The 20450-nt window shown below is 42.5% G+C and overlaps 1 protein-coding gene across 1 annotated transcript; it reads left to right on the plus strand.

Annotated features, from left to right (window-relative positions):
- Positions 1-110: 110 nt before the first annotated feature.
- On the plus strand, positions 111-19020 carry KLF5 (KLF transcription factor 5). The gene is made up of 4 exons (XM_050901472.1): positions 111-434; positions 2426-3296; positions 4405-4464; positions 17079-19020. Exons 1-4 carry the CDS (start codon positions 192-194, stop codon positions 17255-17257), a joined length of 1353 nt encoding a protein of 450 aa, XP_050757429.1. The 5' UTR covers positions 111-191; the 3' UTR covers positions 17258-19020.
- Positions 19021-20450: the final 1430 nt, after the last annotated feature.

Here is a 20450-nt window from a genome sequence, read left to right on the forward strand (position 1 = left end):
CAGGTACAGGCGGAGGCACTGACGACACCGGAGTGGATGCGCTCGCGGGCTGGGGCTCCTGGGGAGTGAGCGCACGAGTAGCCGCCGCCCGCCCGCCCGCCGCCCGCCCGCAGCCGCCCGCGGGCCAGTCCCCCTGCGCCGGGGCGGGCAGCCCGTCCGCGCCGCACCCGCCGCCGCCGCCAGCCTGCCTCATGGCCACCAGGGTGCTGACCATGAGCGCCCGCCTGGGTCCCGTGCAGCAGCCCGAGGAGCCGGTGTTCGCGCAGCTCAAGCCCGTGCTGGGGGCCAGGGAGGCAGCGATCTTCCCCGGGGAGGACCTGAAGCAGCAGCAGCAGCCGCCGCCGCCGCCGCCTCAGCAGCAGCAGCAGCAGCAGCACCCGGGGGGCGGCGGCGGGGGCGGCGGCGCGACCCTGCCGGCGGAGGAGATGGTACAGGTAGGCGGCGGCCACCCCTTTCACAGCCCACCGGCCATCGCCCCTCTCCCGCGGCGGGGCCGCCCGGGCGGGGAGCGGCCGCTTAGGAGCGAGCGGGCGGGCGGGCGGGACTGGGTGGGGCCGGGCTGCGGGCGAGGCAGCGGACCCCGAGGTGCGGGGCTGAGGCGGCGGCGGGGTGTGTGTGGGGGTGTGTGTGAGGGGGAGCGGCCCCCGCCGCCCAGCCCGCCTGTGCGGAGGGCCGCGGAGCGGGGAGAGCTCCCGCCTTCCCGCCGGCGGAGCGCGGTGAGGCGGCCCGGGGCGCGGCTGAGGCGGCCGGGGCCGAGGCTGGGCGCGGGCTCCGGCGGCGGCTGACGGGCCGGCCCGGGGCGGGGGGGGGGGGGGGGGGGAGCAGGGCTGCCCCCGCGGGTGTGTTGAAAGCTACAGCTGCTGCCTTTGCACTTGCCCGGCGGCAGAATTACAGCGGCCGCCTGTCCTCCTCGCCCACGCAGGGAGTCATGTTCGGGGGGGGGGGGGGGGGGGGAGACACGACACACCGGGCGAGGGGGACTTCCCGGGACTTTCTGCCTGTCCCAGGAGGCTGTTTGGGAGCGGATCCACAGGCAAACAGCTGGAGGAGCGAAAAGCGGGAAGGCGCCGAGCGCGGCCGGGCTTCAGCCCGCGGACGGTGTTCACTCGAGAGGCGGCTCCCAGCTCCCGGTGGGCCGCGGCGGGCCGCCCCTGTGAGGCACCGGCCTCCCCCTGCGCGGGGGCTGCCCGCGGCCGCCAGCCCCCGGGGTCGGTGGGACGGGGGGTCCCGGGGAGCCCCCGGTGCCGGGCAGCGGTCTGTTCGGGCGCTGCGTTTCGGCGGTGTCTTCCCCAACGAATAAATAACGCCCGTCTTCAAAGCGAGCTGCCCTCGGCTCGTAAACAAGAGCTGGAAAAAGTAGCCTGGCATGTCGGGGCAGATCCAGATCAAAGGGACGGGAAGGCGGCTCTGTTTGTTTGTGGTGTTTACCGGGGGTCTTTGAAGAAAGGTCCTAAAATCCACTTTCGGGCAGAGTTGCTGTTTGTCAGCTGCTTTCTCTTGCGGGGTGCTAAACGGGTCTGGTATGAGCGCTCTCTTGACAGGGCAGGGGGGAATGTAGCATTTGCCCACTGGAGAGTGCGTGATAAATGTTTTGCCGATGACTGTACCAGTAATGTATCGGGCTCCAGCCACCCACGGATTCCCTCACACCACTACGCTAAGAGAATGATTTCCCAGTAATTAAAGAGCTCTCATAGGACCGAGGCATGGATAGGGACATGTTTATCACGCTATTAGCCAATTATACACTGCATAGATTATTTTTTTTTTTTAAGTGTAGTCCTGGAGACACTTTACACAAAGGGTGCTGTGATGCAGTCAACTGGTCTTCTTTTTATTCGAGATTTATAACTTTACAGTTTGGTGTCGTATTTCTAATCAAATACCTTTCTTGTCAGGATGAAAAATCCTGGAAGTATGGAATATATATATATATATAAAAAAAAAATTATTTGAAGTATTAGCATTCAAATAGCCAGCTGAGGATGTGGCTTTTAGAGTTAGCATTTCAAAGAGAAGCGGGTGAAACAGATAGGCAGTCACCCTGCTTGAGCAGTGAATTCCAGAGCAGGAGATCTGCAGATTAGGCACAGCGCCTGTCATTTCTGCGCCTCACACTGTCTTGTAGGCATAAAAGATGAAAAGTTTGTCGTACGCTGAAACATCAGATCGATCTTAATGCTTGCTCTGTGTGAACGACTTGTGCCATGACTTTATCTCCTTGTCCTTGATGATGTTGATTACTGTGCCGATTATAAAAGACAGGTTTTCATTAGTGTGAATGTTTATAACTTCCTCCGTAGGTAGCTTGCGGCTGGCTGAACAGTATTGCCTTTTATTTGCAAAGCCTCACACAACTTGCATGCCGTCATCTTTCTTAGTTGGTAACAAATCATGTGGATTATGGTCTGTTTTGTTTTTGTAGACAAGATGTGAAATGGAGAAATACCTGGCACCTCAGCTCCCACCCGTTCCCGTCATCCCCGAGCATAAGAAATACAGAAGAGACAGTGCCTCGGTTGTAGACCAGTTTTTCACTGACAGCGAAGGGTTGCCTTACAGCATCAACATGAACGTCTTCCTCCCCGACATTAGCCACCTGAGAACTGGCCTGTACAAATCTCAGCGACCTTGTGTAACCCACATCAAGACAGAGCCCGTCACCATCTTCAGTCACCAGAGCGAAACTACTGCCCCTGCCCCTGCCCCCACCCAGGCCCTCCCCGAATTTACCAGCATCTTCAGCTCCCACCAAACTCCCGATGTGAACAACATTTTCATCAAGCAGGAGCTTCCTACTCCAGATGTTCATCTTTCCGTCACGCCCCAGCAAGGCCAGTTATATCAGCTCTTGAGCTCACCGGATTTAGATATGCCCAACACTACTACTCAGGCAGCCGTGATGGACTCCCTTAACAATGTCTCCATGCCATCAGCCATGGCGGGCCTTAACACGCTCTCCTCGGCTGTTCCACAGACTGCGATGAAACAGTTCCAGGGCATCCCCCCCTGCACCTACACCATGCCAAACCAGTTTCTGCAGCAGCAGGCCACTTACTTCCCTCCTTCACCCCCAAGCTCAGAGCCTGGAAGTCCAGACAGACAAGCAGAGATGCTACAGAATTTAACCCCTCCTCCATCATACGCCGCAACTATAGCTTCCAAGCTGGCAATTCACAATCCGAATTTACCAGCGACCCTCCCCATAACCCCCCAGAACATCCAACCAGTCAGATACAACAGGAGAAGTAACCCAGATCTGGAGAAAAGACGTATCCACTACTGTGACTATCCTGGTAAGCAATCTGTGCCAGAAAATCCCAGCTCTTGAAATAAAAAAAAAAAGTGTGAATAATCATGGATGAGGTATAAGTTGTTTTCTTTAGCTGTAGCCTACGCCTAGGGAGAACCAAATAATTTCTTGTCAAAGTAGAATTTCTCTTCTTCGTTGTTTTATTTTGTGGCACACTTTCACATTCTTTAAATAATACATACCCTTTTCTTCATGTAATTTGTAATTCTCTTAAACGCCTGAGCGCATTTTACCATGTTAAAGAACTTGAACTCCATACAAAAAAAAAAAAGATGGCCTTCTCTAATGTAAGTCAGTGTGACCGTGCAGCTCCTGCTCTCACTTTTCCAGTACCCGTGATGGTGCAGAGGCTCAGTTTGAATCTGCTGGCGCTGGAAGAATCATTTCAGCTCCCAGTAGCCGAGGCCACAGCCATATCTTCCCTGTTACGAACACGGGATTCGGCTGCCCGCATAAATCCATTAGAGCTACCTCTGAAAATTTTCCCCAGATGGATTCCCTTCCAGCGTCTCCTTCTACGCTGAAGGGGAAGAGGGACCTGACTATAAACTGTGCCCCCATGTAGTACGTGATCCCAGATACAAGACGCTTACACCCATCCGAGCACAGAGAGGAATTGCTGCTCGTGGTTGATCTCCCCCTTTACCAACATAGTTCTCCGCGGTGTATCACCTGTTTGGTGTGCCGTATGATAAATGCTCAGTGAAAGAGTTATGCTGAGCCCTGGGTAACGATGACACTGAGTCTGGCTTGATCAAATCCTTTAGGAAATTTTTAAAAAATAAAGTCCCCCTGTGAGTTGTTAACTTCTGTAGCAGGTGTTACTGTACGTAGATTGTAGCGGCTGTTGGTCTATACTACGTTACAAGGTAGTAAATCTACCAGAAACATACGCATTTTTCTATGTAAAGCAACATATCCCTAGGAGCTTTCTATATCAAATTTTACTTCTAAATTATGATGGTGCCAGAAGGTAGTAAACTTAAATGATAGTACCCCAGCACTGAGTGAGGAAGTTTAAACGTAATGTGGAGCATTCCTGTTCTCCCTACTGAAATGCCTCTCTGCTTTTTTGTTTTGTTTTGTTTTAGGCTGCACGAAAGTTTATACAAAGTCTTCTCACTTAAAAGCACACCTGAGAACTCACACAGGTATGTACTCTCTCTCTGTCTCTTGTTCGTTCATGGCTTACACATTTTCTGAGAAAGCAAGCATGTTTGATCTGCCATCTTCTCCCTGTTTTCTTTAGAGTGGTGTGGGTTCAGGCTGGCGGTTCAGTTAAGAAAAATTTAAGGTTTGGTCAATGAGAAGAAAAATGGCTTTTAATGCAGTTTTGTTAAACCTTTTGTAATACAGAACTCAAAATAGCTAAGAATAAAACGGATGGAAACTTCCCTTTTCAATCTAAAATGCCATAAAGCATTAGAAAAAAAAGGACTTTTTTTCCCTTGAATAATGAATTAAGCATAGTAAACATGTTACAGTTTTCAAGATTTGTCTAAATAGATAGAATTTTCTGATTTGGGCTTTCTCTTTGACCTGTTAGAATAATTTAATCTTAGAATTTTTCAGAAACATCATGAAAACTCCCAAGATATCTCCATTTGCTTCGTCCTTAGCATTAAGCGTGCCTTTTTTTTTTTTTTTAAGACAAGTGGTTCTATATAATTTTTTTTTTTAAAAAGACATAATTTCAATTTTTGGTCGGTGAAAGACATAAAAATGGAGGAAATTAAAAGTGTCAGTGCGTCATGCTTGGTTTTTGTACCTCGATCGAGTTCTGCCTGCAGCTACAGAGGCAGTGCCCGTTCATGGGCCTGCGTTGAGTGGAGCTGGGGACAGTGTTGCTTGTGCGTGGGCGCAGGAGCCATGCGTGCAGAGGACAGCAGTTGGGAGGTGGAACTGCCCTAGGTGCTCTTCCTAAGCTTTCACCTGCTGAGGCAGGGGGAAGGAGGAGAGAGGGAGACGGGGACAAAAACATACCTCGCCAACGGCACGCCTGAAGCTATTTAGGACAGTTCTTTGCTGGGATCTTAGTACAGAAGTGCTTATGCTAAATCAGTGAAAAGCACATGACTTATTTTGTGAAGAAATCAAATGAGAGGGCTGCGACTCCTGTTTTTAAAACCGAGTGTGAACCCCAGCTCTTCTATGCATGGACCTCGATTCAGAGCAGAACACGAGTCACAGTTCAAGCAACTCGCTTATTGAAGCAGGCTGTCAGCGCTACGGCTGTGCCGTTCACCTAATGGGGTTTCACCTAAGTTAAAACCAAAAGTCAAAACAAAACTTCGCATGAGCTATGATCTAACAAAATGTTTCACTGTCTCTATGGAAACAAGGCCTTCTATTCAGCAGCTATTTTGAATCGATCGTTGGATTATCGTAAAGAAATTGAGTATCTCCAGGCTGAACGTTACTATGGAAATTTTGTTTTGATAAATGAAAGAGTTATCTGTGTTGCAGTCACAGTAAAAAATTAAAAGCAACTGTACAAAGATTATTGCTTTGTGTTAGTAATAGACTAAACGAGAACACTGTTAAAAATATTTTTGATATATATAATCACTCATTAGCAGTAAGCTTAGTAAGAAAGGAATATTTTCATGAGGCTATAAACCTGAATAATGTCAGAGAGCATAATCCCGTTGCTCTTTAATAAATAATCTGTAAATTTAAGAGTGTGCGATATCCACTTACGCACTTTGGCCAGCAACTAAATACCAGTTTTAAATATCTCGCTTGCTATTATACAGTAACTAGGAAGAGAGATAAAAGCAAAGCTTTAGTCTAAAAATGAACATTACATAGTCAGCATTTGAAACGTACGCTTTTCTTTTTTCAAATCAGTTTATATCTTTTTTGTACCTTGAGTAGTAATGACTTTAGGGTTTATAAAGTTAACACTTGTGTGCATGGAAATACATACCACATCGCTAATATATATTGCTTAGGGTCATTAATGTTTATTGTTGCCTTCACTTTTTTACCTATAGATATTTGACCTTAGAAATGTGGATAAATGTGCAAAGGTCAGAGGAGCTGATGTATTCATGGAAACAAGAATGTTGTTTTAGATAAAAATCTAGTGAACTTAAGCAGGTCTGTAATACAAAGGATCTTCTGGGGAGGTGAATGAAGGGATAAACTGTCTAAAGCGTGCATTACATGCAAGAATGTGAGTCCGTATCCTGTTACCTGTGTTATTTCAGAGTTTGCATTAGTTTAACTCTCTTGAATATTCACTTAATACTTGAAGATTTCCAGCACCGATTCTGATCTCTGCCTTAACATGTGGTTGACATGTGTATTACGAGCAAGATCTCTGACTTACCCAGTACTGTAAATCGATTAAATGAATGTTAAAGTAAATGAACACAAACTCAGGGAAACCTGTGAAGTCGCACAGCTCCCCCAGGAGTGCGGGGGAATCTCGCTATTGATCTCCAAAGAGAAGGGGTCGATGCCGAGGGCTAAATTTGGGTGTGTGCCTCTGTGCATCCCATCCCCCAGAACTATGAATTCATACAGCACTGTTAAGCTTTGATTTTTTATTTTTTATTTTTTTTTTTAAAAAGGACTTTTGTGAAGCTTTTACCTTCAAAGTCTAAAGCAAGTGTCACGTAATCCATTTTAATAAAGTTGTGTGTGATATTCTTTCAAATCCCTTCAGGGATAGCAGACCTGTTTATCTGGCTAAACCCGTTCTTTAGTAATCATGGACCACTGAAGTTGTTTTCTCCTTATTCTTAGTTTCTTAACAATACCTTTTAAAATTGGCTGCAGTCTCTCTCTCATCCCAACCAGTCCCCGCCCTTCTCAGCAATCTGTCATCTTAAAATAAAAGAGCCCGCAGCAAAGTTTGTCTGCCATTAAAAGTCAAGACAGACCTTATGGTTTTCCTTTTGTATTGGAAAATCTCAGCCTTTTCACAGTATTTATTTAGCAGCCTTTGTCTTCTGAAGGCTTTCACTGGGTTTAATAGACGTTCTTTGAGAACAAACCTAAGGGAAATGTTATTTTTGATAGGTGGAATGTAGGCTGGAGTCTTTTCTCCAATTCAGATATGAACACGCTGTCAGACTTTATAAATTACATTTAAATAAAACTACAGGAAATGGGCAAGAGGAAAATCCCTTACATTTTTCTCTTAGGTGTTCTCAAGGTATTTACCTTACACCAACTCAGGTGGTATAAGCTGGTATAGTTATTCTGATTTAATGTAATTACACTGGACTTTTGCTGTTGATTAGGAATCCAGTATTCACGTAACAAGCGAAGCAAGGTTAATGTATTTCTACTAGTCGCTGAAGCAGACACACATTTTTCTTTCTCTAGGTAAATGCTTTAGCATTTGTAAATTATGAAGTAAATTTTAGTTGTTGGTAAACTGGTAACCTCAAAATTGAACATGAACAAAGATTCAAATGCTGCAAATATACAGGACATTTTGTATCCATCTCCATGCAGTTCTGGAGCAGATATCTGGTACATTCTAATAGCTTAAAACATTTCAATATGGTATCTTAACTCGGTGTTAGTTGTTCCTGAAACAGGTAAAATGGTATTCAATTTGCTAAAGTACTTGTTGGAACATCTCTCAAAACAGATTGGATTTTTTGACCTTTTGAAGCAGGGATTTTATTTTAAAATAATTTTACCTGTTAATCATGGAACAAGTTTTGTTTCATAACCAGCATTGTGCAACTACGGTATATAATGGGGAAGGGGGTTATGCATTTGTTGTGGGCTGTCCAGTAGTAAAACCACCTTAAGGCTCTGGCATAACAGCTGTATGTCCAACTTGAAAAATGTGCCAAATGTCAGTGAAAAACAGTTACTTGTGTGTTGTAGATAAACCTCATTTGGTTCCTTTTCTGGCATCTGAGTATATACATATATATCGAGTAATTCTTTGGAAACAGCGGTCCTATAACTTATCCTGTTAGATTACTTTATATGTTAAAGATTTGGACTATGGAAGTTGAGCCTTTGATATGCAGGCAGCTGGAATACCCTACCTGTACCCTACCTGTAATGCTGCAGAAGAGCCGCTGGCTCCAGGGTGGGTTTTTTTTTTATTATTTCTGTGAACAGCTGCACACTTCAGAATTGTGTATGGTTTTAAGAGGAAAATCTGTCATTGTTTTGAACACATCAAGGCAAGCACATTGAGAACATTTTCCAGCTGCATGTTGGTTTTCCGTATACAGAGTCTTTGTACAGGCATGTTCTCTGGTCACATGGTGGGCTTGCCATTAATAGTTTCTAGCATTAACTGCAGAACTATTTCATCTCTATCTATAGATCTAGTTTGTATTTGTTGATGGGAAGTGGAAGCCGAGATAACTCAAGAGAAATGGCATTTCTCTAAATGAGATGCACTCAAAATACTTCCAAGGTCCCTTAGTTATTTCAAATGTTTATGTAGGCATGGGACAGCTGCTGACTTGTGCGGTTCCTCAAGGTGTCAAACATTTTATTTTATTTTAGATCTCTGCCCTCAATAGATCCAGAATTAGGCTCTGATGGTACATCAGAATTAGAACCAGTTGTGTGCGATAGACTTCAGCAGTCCATAGGACTTGGCGCTCCGAGTTTACCATAGCTGTAAACGGATGCTTGTTAAAGCTGGTACCATATAGAATTGCCCGGGAATTCAGGATGCCCATTGTTCAGAAGGGAAGACAAGTGGTAGTTGGACTCCCGCTGGAAAAAAAGCACCTTGCAAAAACATGTATTGACTCAAATCATCCTGAGACTTAGGTGAGGGATTTCACTTATGGTGTACAAGTGGGGAACGAAGGCCCCAAAAGACTCTGCCTTGCTCATGGTTGCAGCCTTCTGTGTACGTAGCAAACTTCATCCTGGAAAAATCTTTGCATCATGAAAATAGCTATTAGGTAATACTTCTGTGCAGATTCTGCTGCTTTAACCTGTTAGATGAGTCAGCTGCACAGATTATACTGCAAGGAGGTGTCAGTAAATGCCATCATTGATAGAGACAATAAGGAAAAATGGAGGAGAGTTAAATAAAACTGTTGACAAAGTGCATTAAAGTGCAGTGTTGCTAGACACTACTGGAGAATATATTGGTATCTTTTATTTATGAATTCTGCTAAATCCATTAGTTGCCTGTGTGAGAAATGGAAGTACATTATTTTCCTGTGCAAACCACAGTTTAAGGGAAAATAATGCTTTTTTTTTCAAATACTTGGTGAATGATCACAGACCTTGGGATTAATTGATCCGGTTCTTTATCTGTAGTCATAACCTAAATGAGACATGTTTGAATGTGTTGCTCAAAAGAGAGTGAAATCTTAGCAACATAAACCTAAATTTAATTAAATGTTGCTGGTCATTCACATCGGCGTCCAGCACGCAATTTTTATGAAGCAGGAGTTAAATTCCAAGGTGTCAGGTGAGGGGTACTCCTGTTAGATTTTAGACACTGAAAAGAAAAGCCTAATATTTTCTTTTTGATTAAAAGACTAGAAAGTCCCTCTAAGCATGAAAGCTTAAAAAAACTGTTGTTTCTGTCAATTACTCCCTGAGAGGATTAAACTTCAGTTCCAGGATATTTGATTCCTGATAAGGAAACTGTTGACCTAAGAGACCAGCTTTAAATATAGTTCATTTTGAGACCGCCCTACATAGGCTAATACAGTCCCAAGATTCACAGCAATTGCCGGTGATTAAAACTTTCCATTATTTGATTAGACATTCCTTATTGTAATTAATTTCTGAGCTCGACTGGGACGATTGACTCCTGGTTCCAGGGTAGTGTGTTGTTTGTTGTTTGTTAGATGACCTGCACCTCCCATTGGTGAAAGATTAGAAACATTTAAGTAATGTCCTAGTTTAGTCTGAGTATCTTGGTAGCAGCATTCCTGTCCTGTCAGGCTGAATTATTTATATTCAGTGATCTCTAACAGCTCTGATTAAGGACATATTAAAACCTTTGATTTTGGCAAGTGTACAGTGCTTCACTTTGAGTTAAAATAGCTTTAAGGTATTGCTTTCAATTTTTTTTTTTTGGTGTGTGTGCATACAGTAGATGGAAATCTGGAAGTCTACAGTACGTGTTTAATAAATTCCATTTTAAGAGCACCTCTTATCTGACTGTACAAGAGCCAGTGTTATTGGTGTGAGAGCTAAAGAGCTGTTCTTGCATCACAGGCATAGATGAGGAAATGTGTTCTTCAGCACAGGATGTGTAGACACAGCCATGCACCCCAGATGGCATGGATTTCTTATAAACCTACTTAAAAAAAAAAAATTCCTTTCCTCTTTGTTTGCATATCTCCTTGAAGAGAGACCACCTCTGTTAAGACAGAATGTTACACCAGAAAGAAAATAAACCATTGCACAGGCCAGTCAAGATTCCCCAGTAATCCTTGAACTGCGTAAGACAACACTTAGCAAAGTAAGAGTGCTTCAGGCACTGGTGGGAGCTCTGAGAAGATAATGCCTTCTGCGCCTCTGTAGTCAGAAAGTGAATGATACACAACTCTTTTGACTGTCCTCTTTGCTTACCAGTCAGTTATCTTTTTTCCTGTTCGTGCTTTTGTTAGAGAGAGATCAAATACTGCTTGATTTATCAGTGATCGGACTTATGAAGTGCAACAGCTCTCTGTTACAGGATTCCTTAAAATGCTGTTTCGTTGTGAAGTAGTACTTAATGGTCACCCTCTAGCCATTACTATACTAGGCAGAGGCTTTATCACTTTTAAAAATGTACAGCATATGTTATGCATTCATATCACTGGTGGGCTGGATGTTTCAAGGACTACATTTATTTTGTCACTCACAAAATAAGCTGGACGTACCTTGCATGCTGTCAGCCCTCTGATCCATCTTCATCTTGGACAACCGAGAATTTCAGTGCACTAAAGAGCTTTTAAACACCTGAGGGATTTTTTTTATTTTGAAATTTCAGCTTTCTGCTCTTTCTCTGAAAAAAAACCTGTCTTAAAAAGAGCAAAAATCCAACCAACAAGCTGCTTTTAATGGCAACTACAGTGCTTAGTCAATGGCAGAAGGAAGCTCTAATTTTAGGTAAATGTTGGGAGCTAAAAACTTCTTTTGAATGAGTGCAGACATACACCCAAGCAACTCCTTTCGGTTCCAGTCAGCCTGGAAGAGACCAGAGTATAAAACTGTGATGCTATGAACTAGAGGAAAGTTATTTCAGGCAAACTAAACCAGAGGAAAAGCATTTCATTTGTTCTTATTTTTCCTAAAAATTTGAGGCTATAGCATGTCAGGGAACTAAGACAACTGATGTTGAGATGTGAAAATTTTGAAAACAAATGCACCAGAAAACTTTGAGACAACATAAATCTTTATAATAACATGTTTTAAAACTGGGCATATTATAGGTTATGTACCTAACTGGCGTAATTATGGTTCAGAAACTTCTGCTTTGCCTACCACCTTTTTATCACACCTAGTTGAATATTTTTTAAGGCTAAACACTTGTCACTGGAAATAATTCCATAATAAACACAAGTAATATTACAATGATGGAAAGAATGGCAGGGGGATGTCTTTATACTTTTATACCCTTACGAGCTGTAATCGGGTGTTGTCTTTTCGCAGTCTTTGAAAAGCGTGCTGCTTTTTCTTCCTCAAGGAAGCTCCAAACTCACCGCTCTGACAGAAATTTCTGATAGGAAATAAGAGAAGTTGCAGGCATTGACTGGTGTAATACTTGTATTGGGATTTCTGCATACCAATAGAGTTACCTAACTTTAGGTTTGAAAATCCGACCCTTGCTGTTTGCAGTTGTATATTTAAAGCAAGCCCTCCTAGCAGTGAATTGCAGAAATAAAGTCACACAACTCTTTGGTGAAATAGGGAAGCTTATTTTCTCGTTAATGGGGAAATTAATCACTAATGGAGGTTTTCAGTGACTCATTTTTTCCAAACAGAATTTTAAACAGAAACATTTTCTTGAACAGAGGCTGTGTGTTGAAGAGAGAGGGTGTCTTCAAAATGACTGTCACCTGTCCCACTAGTGGCACTGTACCTTTACCCAAACGAGCATGGCCATGACGGTCACTGCCAGTGGCTAGAATTAATGTTAGGAAAGCAATTGGTGCATTTTGACACTACTAAATCCCAAGAAGATAAATTAAAGGGAGAAGAGCCAACACGGTGTGCCTCACTGGTCCAGACCATTCTCTTGTGGTATCGCCAAGGATCCCGAACCTTGGGATCTACCTTGGGATAGTTTATCTGTTGAAGTGGCTGGTTAGGTTAGCATGTTGTATGTGGATATCCAGACATCTTTTTAACATCCTTGCAATCTCACAGCATTGTAAATTATTTTTTCTAGCAGACAGACACATTGCAAGCAAAATAGTTTCCTTTCAGGTTAAACTCCCTTATCTCTTGCTAGGTGCTTTCTGTAAAAGAGCTTCCAAACTAAACATTAAGGCTTAAAATTTCTGTGCTCAAGTACAAGTCTGTTTCTCATGCTCCACAAATGTCTTTTTTTTTTAAACTGGAGAATGGATATGTATTAACAGCTCAAGAACTTAGAAATATATTTTGTGATGTATAAGCCTAGCAAAATATTTTAAATCAGTGATACTGGAAGGAGGTTATGCAGAAATCCAATTAAATTTATGAAATCCCTATCCTGTTGAAGTATAATTTAAAGGAAAGCAGTTCTGTTTCCCAGAAGTGCTGTGTATAATATTTCTGGCTTGGGAAGAAAGGGTTGGAGTGTGCTATTTGGCTGGAAATCGGTACCAGCTTCCTCCATGGTGTTTTAGTTGAACAGTGTTGACATTCTAACAAATCCCGTGGAAGCTCCCCTGAAGTGGAGGAGTTAGCTGTTTTCTTGCTTTTACAGTGAAATATCTGTTTGATACCGCGATCGTGTTCCAGTAACCAAGCTGTACTGCCTTCGTATTTGATGACCAGTGGCATTCTTGGTTTAACACCCTATAGAAGCCCTAAATTGCTGGAGGAAAACCAAGTATTTCTGAAACTTTACAGCTACTGTATTTCGCACAATCATTAAAGTAAACAAATCTTACATTAATATGTAGCCAATGAAAACAGTGGATAAAGAGTTCAGTGTCCCTTGTTGTGTATACCTGCTTTTTTTAAAATAAATCTTCAACCCCAGATTTCTTAGTGCTTTAAAGTCAGCATAGCAAACAAGTAGGATCACTTCAGAAAATATGTAACGTGAGGCTCTTTTTCCCTTGCTACAGGAACTTAAACCAAATTCTTATTTCTGCTAAATGACAAAAAGCATGTGTATAGGTTGAGACAGAGAAAACACTACCAGCTAGTTGTTCTTCTGCTTTCTTTAAAGGAGTGAAAATAATCTCCACCTTCTTTTTCTTGCCCCTCTTCCTCCTTGCCCAAAAGGAAAACATTTGAAATTGATTCAGTTCTTAAATAGAACTTTCCAACGGAAACTAGCATTACAAACATAGATATTCAGTATTTTACTCCTCAGATTTATCCAAAATAATCCACGCCTCTACATTGGTGCTAAAAATACATTTTCCAGTTCTCACTGTTGGCCAAAGCAGGGGTTAAAAGCAGCGTTCTGGCTTTAATTTCCAGTACATAAAAGTAACACTGTTAAAACAATCTGTGTAAGGCACCAGCTTGTTCCCCTCCGCACATCCCCTGAGCGCTGCTCAGTTTAGCTCAGGTCTGCAGAAGCTGGCCGGCAAGGAGGAGCGGTGCTGTTCCGCATGGCACTGCCTAGCTTTTCTCCTGAGCAACGCTGTTGCCCAGGAGGATTCGTGGCTATGGCATGCGTTGAAGTGACCATGGCAGTGGGGTAAGTTTCTAGATAGTATCTCTGGGAAGCTGGGTCCCCTGGAGTTTCATGGAGGTCTGGCCATTGGATTCAGTGTTGACTTGGAAGCCGTGGCACCCTGCAAGGCACAGGGTTCACCGCTGCCCCGACTGCTGGCGGTTCGTATGCCAGGAGCCTTCATATCACCTGCTGATGCTGCTCGCAGGTTAGAAAAAAGTTTTAATGGGGGGCAGCAGTTTTGTTTGGACTCAAACAGAATCCGGTACCACCTACGCGGGACAACTTTGAGACTGCTTTTCAGTACAGTGTAGTGTACGGTGAGGTTTCATATACTTCATACCTCCTTGACGCCAGGTTTGGAAACCGTGATTTTAATCTCCTCGTCCCCATTCCAGTCTCATTCAGTCTGTATACTCCTTGGCTTTTGCTCAACAAGTGCTATTTCCCCAACCTCTTGACCATTTCTCTCATTCCCAATGTAATTCTGCAAAATGGATAAGCAAGTGTTCAGAGTATACAGAGGCCTGACCGTATATATGCTCTTTCTGGGCAGTTAGGGTGGGAGAATCACAAGATTGGGAGTTTAGCATCAAGTATAATATGGCAGGTTTAAGTGAAAGTTTTTAAAGAAGAGTTTGAAGCTAATATGGGGGAAGAGGGGTAAGAAAGGAGAAAAAGAAAGAAATACACTGGCTTTAAGTTAAGGTGCTTCGACTGCAGGAGTAGTGCTTTTGTGCAACCTCCGTGTGTGCATGTGTGTTTTAACACAAAGCGTTCACGGAAGATGTCCCTGGTGCTATGCCTATGCATCAGCAACACAGTCTTTTACAGACTGCATTAATAACCCAGTTTAAATACATTAAAGATGATGTATATAGTGCAAAAGATCCCTCACTGAATAGAGACCTTTCCTGTCATTCTGCTGTGAAGACCAAATGTGTTATCTCAACTGGCTTCTTGGATGTTAGAAAAGCTTTATGCACTAGGTTTGAATGAAATCTGTATTTTAACCTATAGTATATGTTGCATGGAGCAAAAAAGAGTCCTATATATTAGATCATTCCAGTCTTCAATCAGCATCGGGCAGAGTAAATTCAGCTATGATAGAAATTTGTAATGATTTGTATCCTGATTTGCCATCCACCAAATAATTTTGAACTCTGTGAGAGGTGATGCCAGGCTCTAAGTTTCTTTTTCTTAAGGGATGTTATGTTTCCACTGTGATTTCAATAAATCCCATTCGCCGCTTACGCAAAGAGGTGGTTGGTTGGTTGGGTGGTTAGTTTTTCTTGTAGAGGTCTGGTTCTGGTTGTGACTGTGCTGCTAACATGAAGCCATGTCTCCATTGTGCAAAGGGCTGATTCTGCTCCTAGTAGTAGACAGAAGGTTACTAGTTAGTTGATCAGAAGAAGCAACAGAAACTCCCAGACAAAACCAGTTTCATAATTTCATCTGAATGATAAATTAGCATCTCTGAAGTAATGTTTTTGAGTTTCTCAAATGGTGTTCTCTGCATAACTGGTGCATAACAAACAGTCTGATTGCAGGATACTGGCTTCTGTCCTTCTTCCACATGCTCGTGTGATGGTAAAATGGAAAAGTAGGAGCTACTCCACAGTGCTGTAGGATTGAGACTGTGAGGGTAAAGGTCTGAGATCAATGGAGAGGGAGAGGATCTGTAAGATGTGTTGGAAAGGACTTTTTGGAAAGCTCAGCCTTGGTCTGATTCTGCTCCAGATGAAGCTACTGCCGAGTGCTTTGATAAACTCAGTTTTCTTTCTGGTTTTGCCTAATGGGTCAAGTTAGTATAAAGGCTATAGATAGCTATCGACTCTCCCAACTGAAGGGTGTTTTTGTCAACCAACGTCAACCAATAGCCTATAAATAAGTAATCTTAGCCTCTTTCTTTATACGAAGCTTGCTTGTATGGTGACATCATGTCCGTACCAGCTCCCGAGCAGGTGTATGTACATGCTTAAAGTTCTGGTTTCACACAGAAGTCATCTTAGTTTTGTGGCTTCATGTTTCTCCCATTTCAACGAACAAATCTATAATTTATAGGCGTGCTTAAAATACCACATTTATAGTTCTAAAATGGATGAATGCAAATATTTTGGGTGCTTGGGCTGGTATATTCAAGACTAGCTGGATACTTCAAAGCTGTATTCAGAGCTGCTGCAACACATCAAGTTTTCAGAGACGCCATGCTGCCCCTATGACAGTATAAACTGATGGAGACAGCAAGCACTTGCCACCTCTAAAATACGGCTATTTAAGCACCTGATTGTAGACATTCGATTCTGAAAATGGGCGCTTTGATCTTTTAGGTGCTTTCTCCTATATATAGCTAGCCCAAACCAGGATACCGCAAGTTTTTATTGCCTCTGACATTTAGGAAAATACTATCCCTGTTGTGTTTGTAACACACTGTGCCTCTTTCTTCACACATCAGAAGCTCTTGAACAGTTCTGCACACTACAAAGAATCTTTATAGAAATCTTCCTTCCTATTTCAGACCTCTTAAAAAAAGCTCTGTATAACTTAATTTACCCATTTTTAAAAGGTGCAAGCGTAAGTTACAAACTAGGCTGGATTGTCACGTGAGACTGCTTTTTTTTCCTACTCCCTCTCATATTGAGATGAGTTTAAGGGAGCCTATTTCAGTCTCATGCAGTTCTTTTACCTCTGTGCATTTCTCTACCATAGCTGTCTCCAATTTGTATGTTTGAAAGTTTCTTAGTTTTACCAAGGTATTAAATCACAGATTCAAGAGCAAAATTCGCTGAAAAAACAAAGGGGCTGTTAGTTTGGGGCCTATTGAATAGAGCTGTGAATAATTAGGAAACATCAGCTCCTGTTTTGTCATTTATTTCTTCTTTAAATTGGAGAGCAATGCCATTCAACGTGATCTCGCATCAATTTTCTCCCAAAGAGTGACAGCTGACAGTCTCATTTCTCTGTGCTCTCTTTCAGGTGAGAAACCGTACAAGTGCACGTGGGAAGGCTGCGACTGGAGATTCGCTCGCTCGGATGAACTAACGCGCCACTACAGGAAGCACACGGGGGCAAAGCCCTTCCAGTGCGCTGTCTGCAATCGCAGCTTCTCCCGCTCAGATCACCTGGCTCTCCACATGAAGAGGCATCAGAACTAAAAGCTGGACTTGTCGTTGAGGCTGTTTTGTATCTATGCAATTTCCTATTGACTCTCGACATACAACTAAAATTAGTTTAATTTTTGAGTATGGGTTATCCATTTAAAAGAAATCTCAAAAGAAACTGGAAATGTATATTTTGTATATTTATGCAGAAAAAGGGAAGACACTGTATCACCATACCAGAGTGTTCGGTTGTTTGTTTGCTCTCATGATGTATATGGCTTTAGTCAGCAGGTTTCATCTCTTTACAAGTATTATGTCTTGACACATTGCAGCTTTATACTTTTTTTTTTCTCTTGCGGTGTTTTGACCAAAGCAGTGTCATTATTGTGACAATGTTTAGTAAACAAATTAATGAGAGGCTGCAGATGAATGAACGCAGTGGAAAAGCCATGAATTGTAATCTGTCAGGTTTTTACTGGACATATTTAGTACTTGTGGGGTTTTTTTAAATGTTAAGTCGTTCTGTGGAGATAAAGGACATAGAAAAATTCATAAACAGCCATAGAACAAAACATTTTGTTCTGTATGTTGCATGTTTGCTATGACAAAGATTTTGTAAATATGCAAATCAGCTTTTTGGGTTTAATACAAAAGTTTTCTAAGAATCATCTGAAAAAAGCAGTTGTTTTACATTGGATAACACGGCACATTTACAAAAAAAGTTACTTAAATACCTCTCAAAACAGTACCAACTTAGCTTCATTTCTCTTAAGAGAAATAAGCCAAGCATTCAGATGTTCTGTACCTGTTAACTCCAACGGTGTGCACTGAATATTCAAAGCAGGATTTTGTTTTCAAATTGCTTAAAAGGGCAAAACATGTAGAATGAACTGTAAAGTCAATGTTGGAAGCTTAAATAACGGGGATAGTTACAACAAACACAGAATGTTAAACCTCTTACTATAAGCTAAACTTAGTTTAAAAAGAAGGATTTAGGATGCAATTTTCATATACAGACATGTTAAGCTGGTTCAGCACCAGTATGATCTAGTTTCATGTGGATATTGCATGTAATTTACTAGAAGGTAAAGGATACAGTAATTTTGTTTAAAATTACAGTGCAGTTTAGTTAATCCACTTTCCAGATTGACACACGCAGGGGAAAATTTACTGCTGACAAAAGTAGCCGAAACTCCACTGAAGTCAATGAAGTGGTGCCCTTTTATGCTAACAATGACTTTGATCCGCCGTGTTCAGCCTTGAAATAGTAGATGAAGGGCCAAAGACGAGGTTAGACCATGTAGAATTTGGCCAGACAACAGGAGAAAACCAAACAAACCTAGTAAGTGTCTGGACTTCACAAGCCGTAACATTAAGCTGTCAACCAAAGGCTAGAATAGACAATCAAAATACCAAAAAAGGGTCTTGCAGGAAAACCTAGCTTTGTTAAAACTGTTGTTTGTCTTTATTTATTTGTGGTATATGATAGACACTTTTTTTTTTTTTTAAGACAATTTTACATATACTTGATAAATTATAGTTTTGTTTGTTATAGTTAGAAATGTTGCTCTTAATGTAAATAGTTGACGAACGATGTAAATAATTTTGTAAGGCTTCAAATGTTTATACGTGGAAACACATGCATAAATTGGTTGCTGTTTTGCTTCTTTTGCCTCCCCCCTACCTTATTTTTGTATTGTGGTATTTCCTATGCAAATGACAGAGCAAACAGCTGTATAGTTGTAGAATGTTTTGAGAGAGAATGAAATGGTTTATATATAAAGACTTTTTTTTTTTTTTGCAAAATAAAACAAAGTGCCTAATGTGTGTGTGTGCGTGCGTGTGCTCTCTGTAGCTCCTGACAATGCAAGTTCTGTGGTTTTGCACTGGGAGCTGGAAATCATAGCAATATTAAGCTAAGAATGTCTGTTCTTCATAGCAGGGATTGTCTCTTTGGAAAGTACCTGGCACTTCTGCATCCTGCCCTGATGAAAGTAATAAATGTGAAGGGGTAAGGGATGGTGCTTTTCTGCCATCAGAACTTTAAAGGAAGCATACAGTAGCCTGAAAATGGTTGCAATTGTCCATCCACAGTAGCATGATTGTAAATTAAAGGTGCCCGTTGGGTGCGTGGAAGAAGTAAACAAATTCTCTCCCACTTTCAAAATGGCTAAAACCTATTCACACTCATCTACAGTGTTGCCCAAAAGAAGTTTCTCCCCCAAAAGGTCCTTTCATGCCCTCGAAAGGCAGGAAGGTCCCATAGCAGCGCTGTGCAGTGCCCCCCACAGCAGTGTCTCCTTTTCAGTACTTTTCCTTTGGGAGATGGAAGTATGGTTCAATTGAAAAATTCGAGTGGATGTGTATGTTCAGATCTGGGCATTACATCTGTCTTCTCGTCCTTTCTGCCGAGCTTAAAGAAAACAGGCACGCTGAGGTTTTTAAAAGAAATTTATCTTAAAACCAATAAAAGAGTCAGTTTAAATATCATTTACTACCAAATTGTAATCATCCAATTAAATCAACTATCAATTTATTCAAAATTCAGTTGTTAAACTCCGGCTCCTAAATCCTTTCTCGGATTTCTCTGTTCTTTCCTTACAACCTTTGTTTGTAACTTTGATTTTTCTTGAAATGATTTTTCTCTCTTAATTAGCCTCTCCCACATGTCAGCTAATCCCTCCTTTTAAAAAATACCTAGGATAGCATTAACGAAGTCAATGAAGACCTGGTTAATTACCAAGAAAATCTGCCTGCCTCTCACCTAACTGCACAACTGCAAACATAAGAGGGCTGTTTTGGAGAACGGAGGGAGAGAACTCCCAGAAGCGTTGCTGCAGCATTACCCTGTTCTGATCCAGCCATTAGAAAAACGCCCGAGTTTCTTTGGAGCGTTTCTGCTCGGACGGGAAGCTGGCAATGAATTGGGCAATCATTCGTGTGCCGTCACTGCGAAAGAGAGCTACCAGAGCTTATTTTGCTGAGCGCAGGGTGAAGCGAATAACACCGGCGTCGCGGGGTGTTCAGAGCCGCAGGCCTCCCTGTTGAGCTCAGCCCGCGGATTTGGGGTTGGACCAGCGGTGGGTTTGGTAGCTCTTTCTAGTCTTTCGCTGTGACTCTTCTCTCATCGTGTGTTTTGTCTCAAGTCCATCAATGAAGGCAGTGCTCGCTGCTGCGTTTCCCATGCCTTTTCACAACAAAAGCCCGCTGACTGCATGGTTTCAGCCTCCAACATTGCCTCATACTT

Source organism: Gymnogyps californianus, chromosome 1, assembly GCF_018139145.2.
Source record: "Gymnogyps californianus isolate 813 chromosome 1, ASM1813914v2, whole genome shotgun sequence".
Classification (NCBI taxonomy): domain Eukaryota; kingdom Metazoa; phylum Chordata; class Aves; order Accipitriformes; family Cathartidae; genus Gymnogyps; species Gymnogyps californianus.

Excerpts from the sequence above, each read along its gene's own strand:
- KLF5 (XM_050901472.1), top strand. The coding sequence starts at position 192 with ATGGCCACCAGGGTGCTGACCATGAGCGCCCGCCTGGGTCCCGTGCAG. Across the intron at positions 435-2,425 it reads CGGCGGAGGAGATGGTACAG|ACAAGATGTGAAATGGAGAA; the intron begins GTAGGCGGCGGC and ends TTGTTTTTGTAG. Across the intron at positions 3,297-4,404 it reads CCACTACTGTGACTATCCTG|GCTGCACGAAAGTTTATACA; the intron begins GTAAGCAATCTG and ends GTTTTGTTTTAG.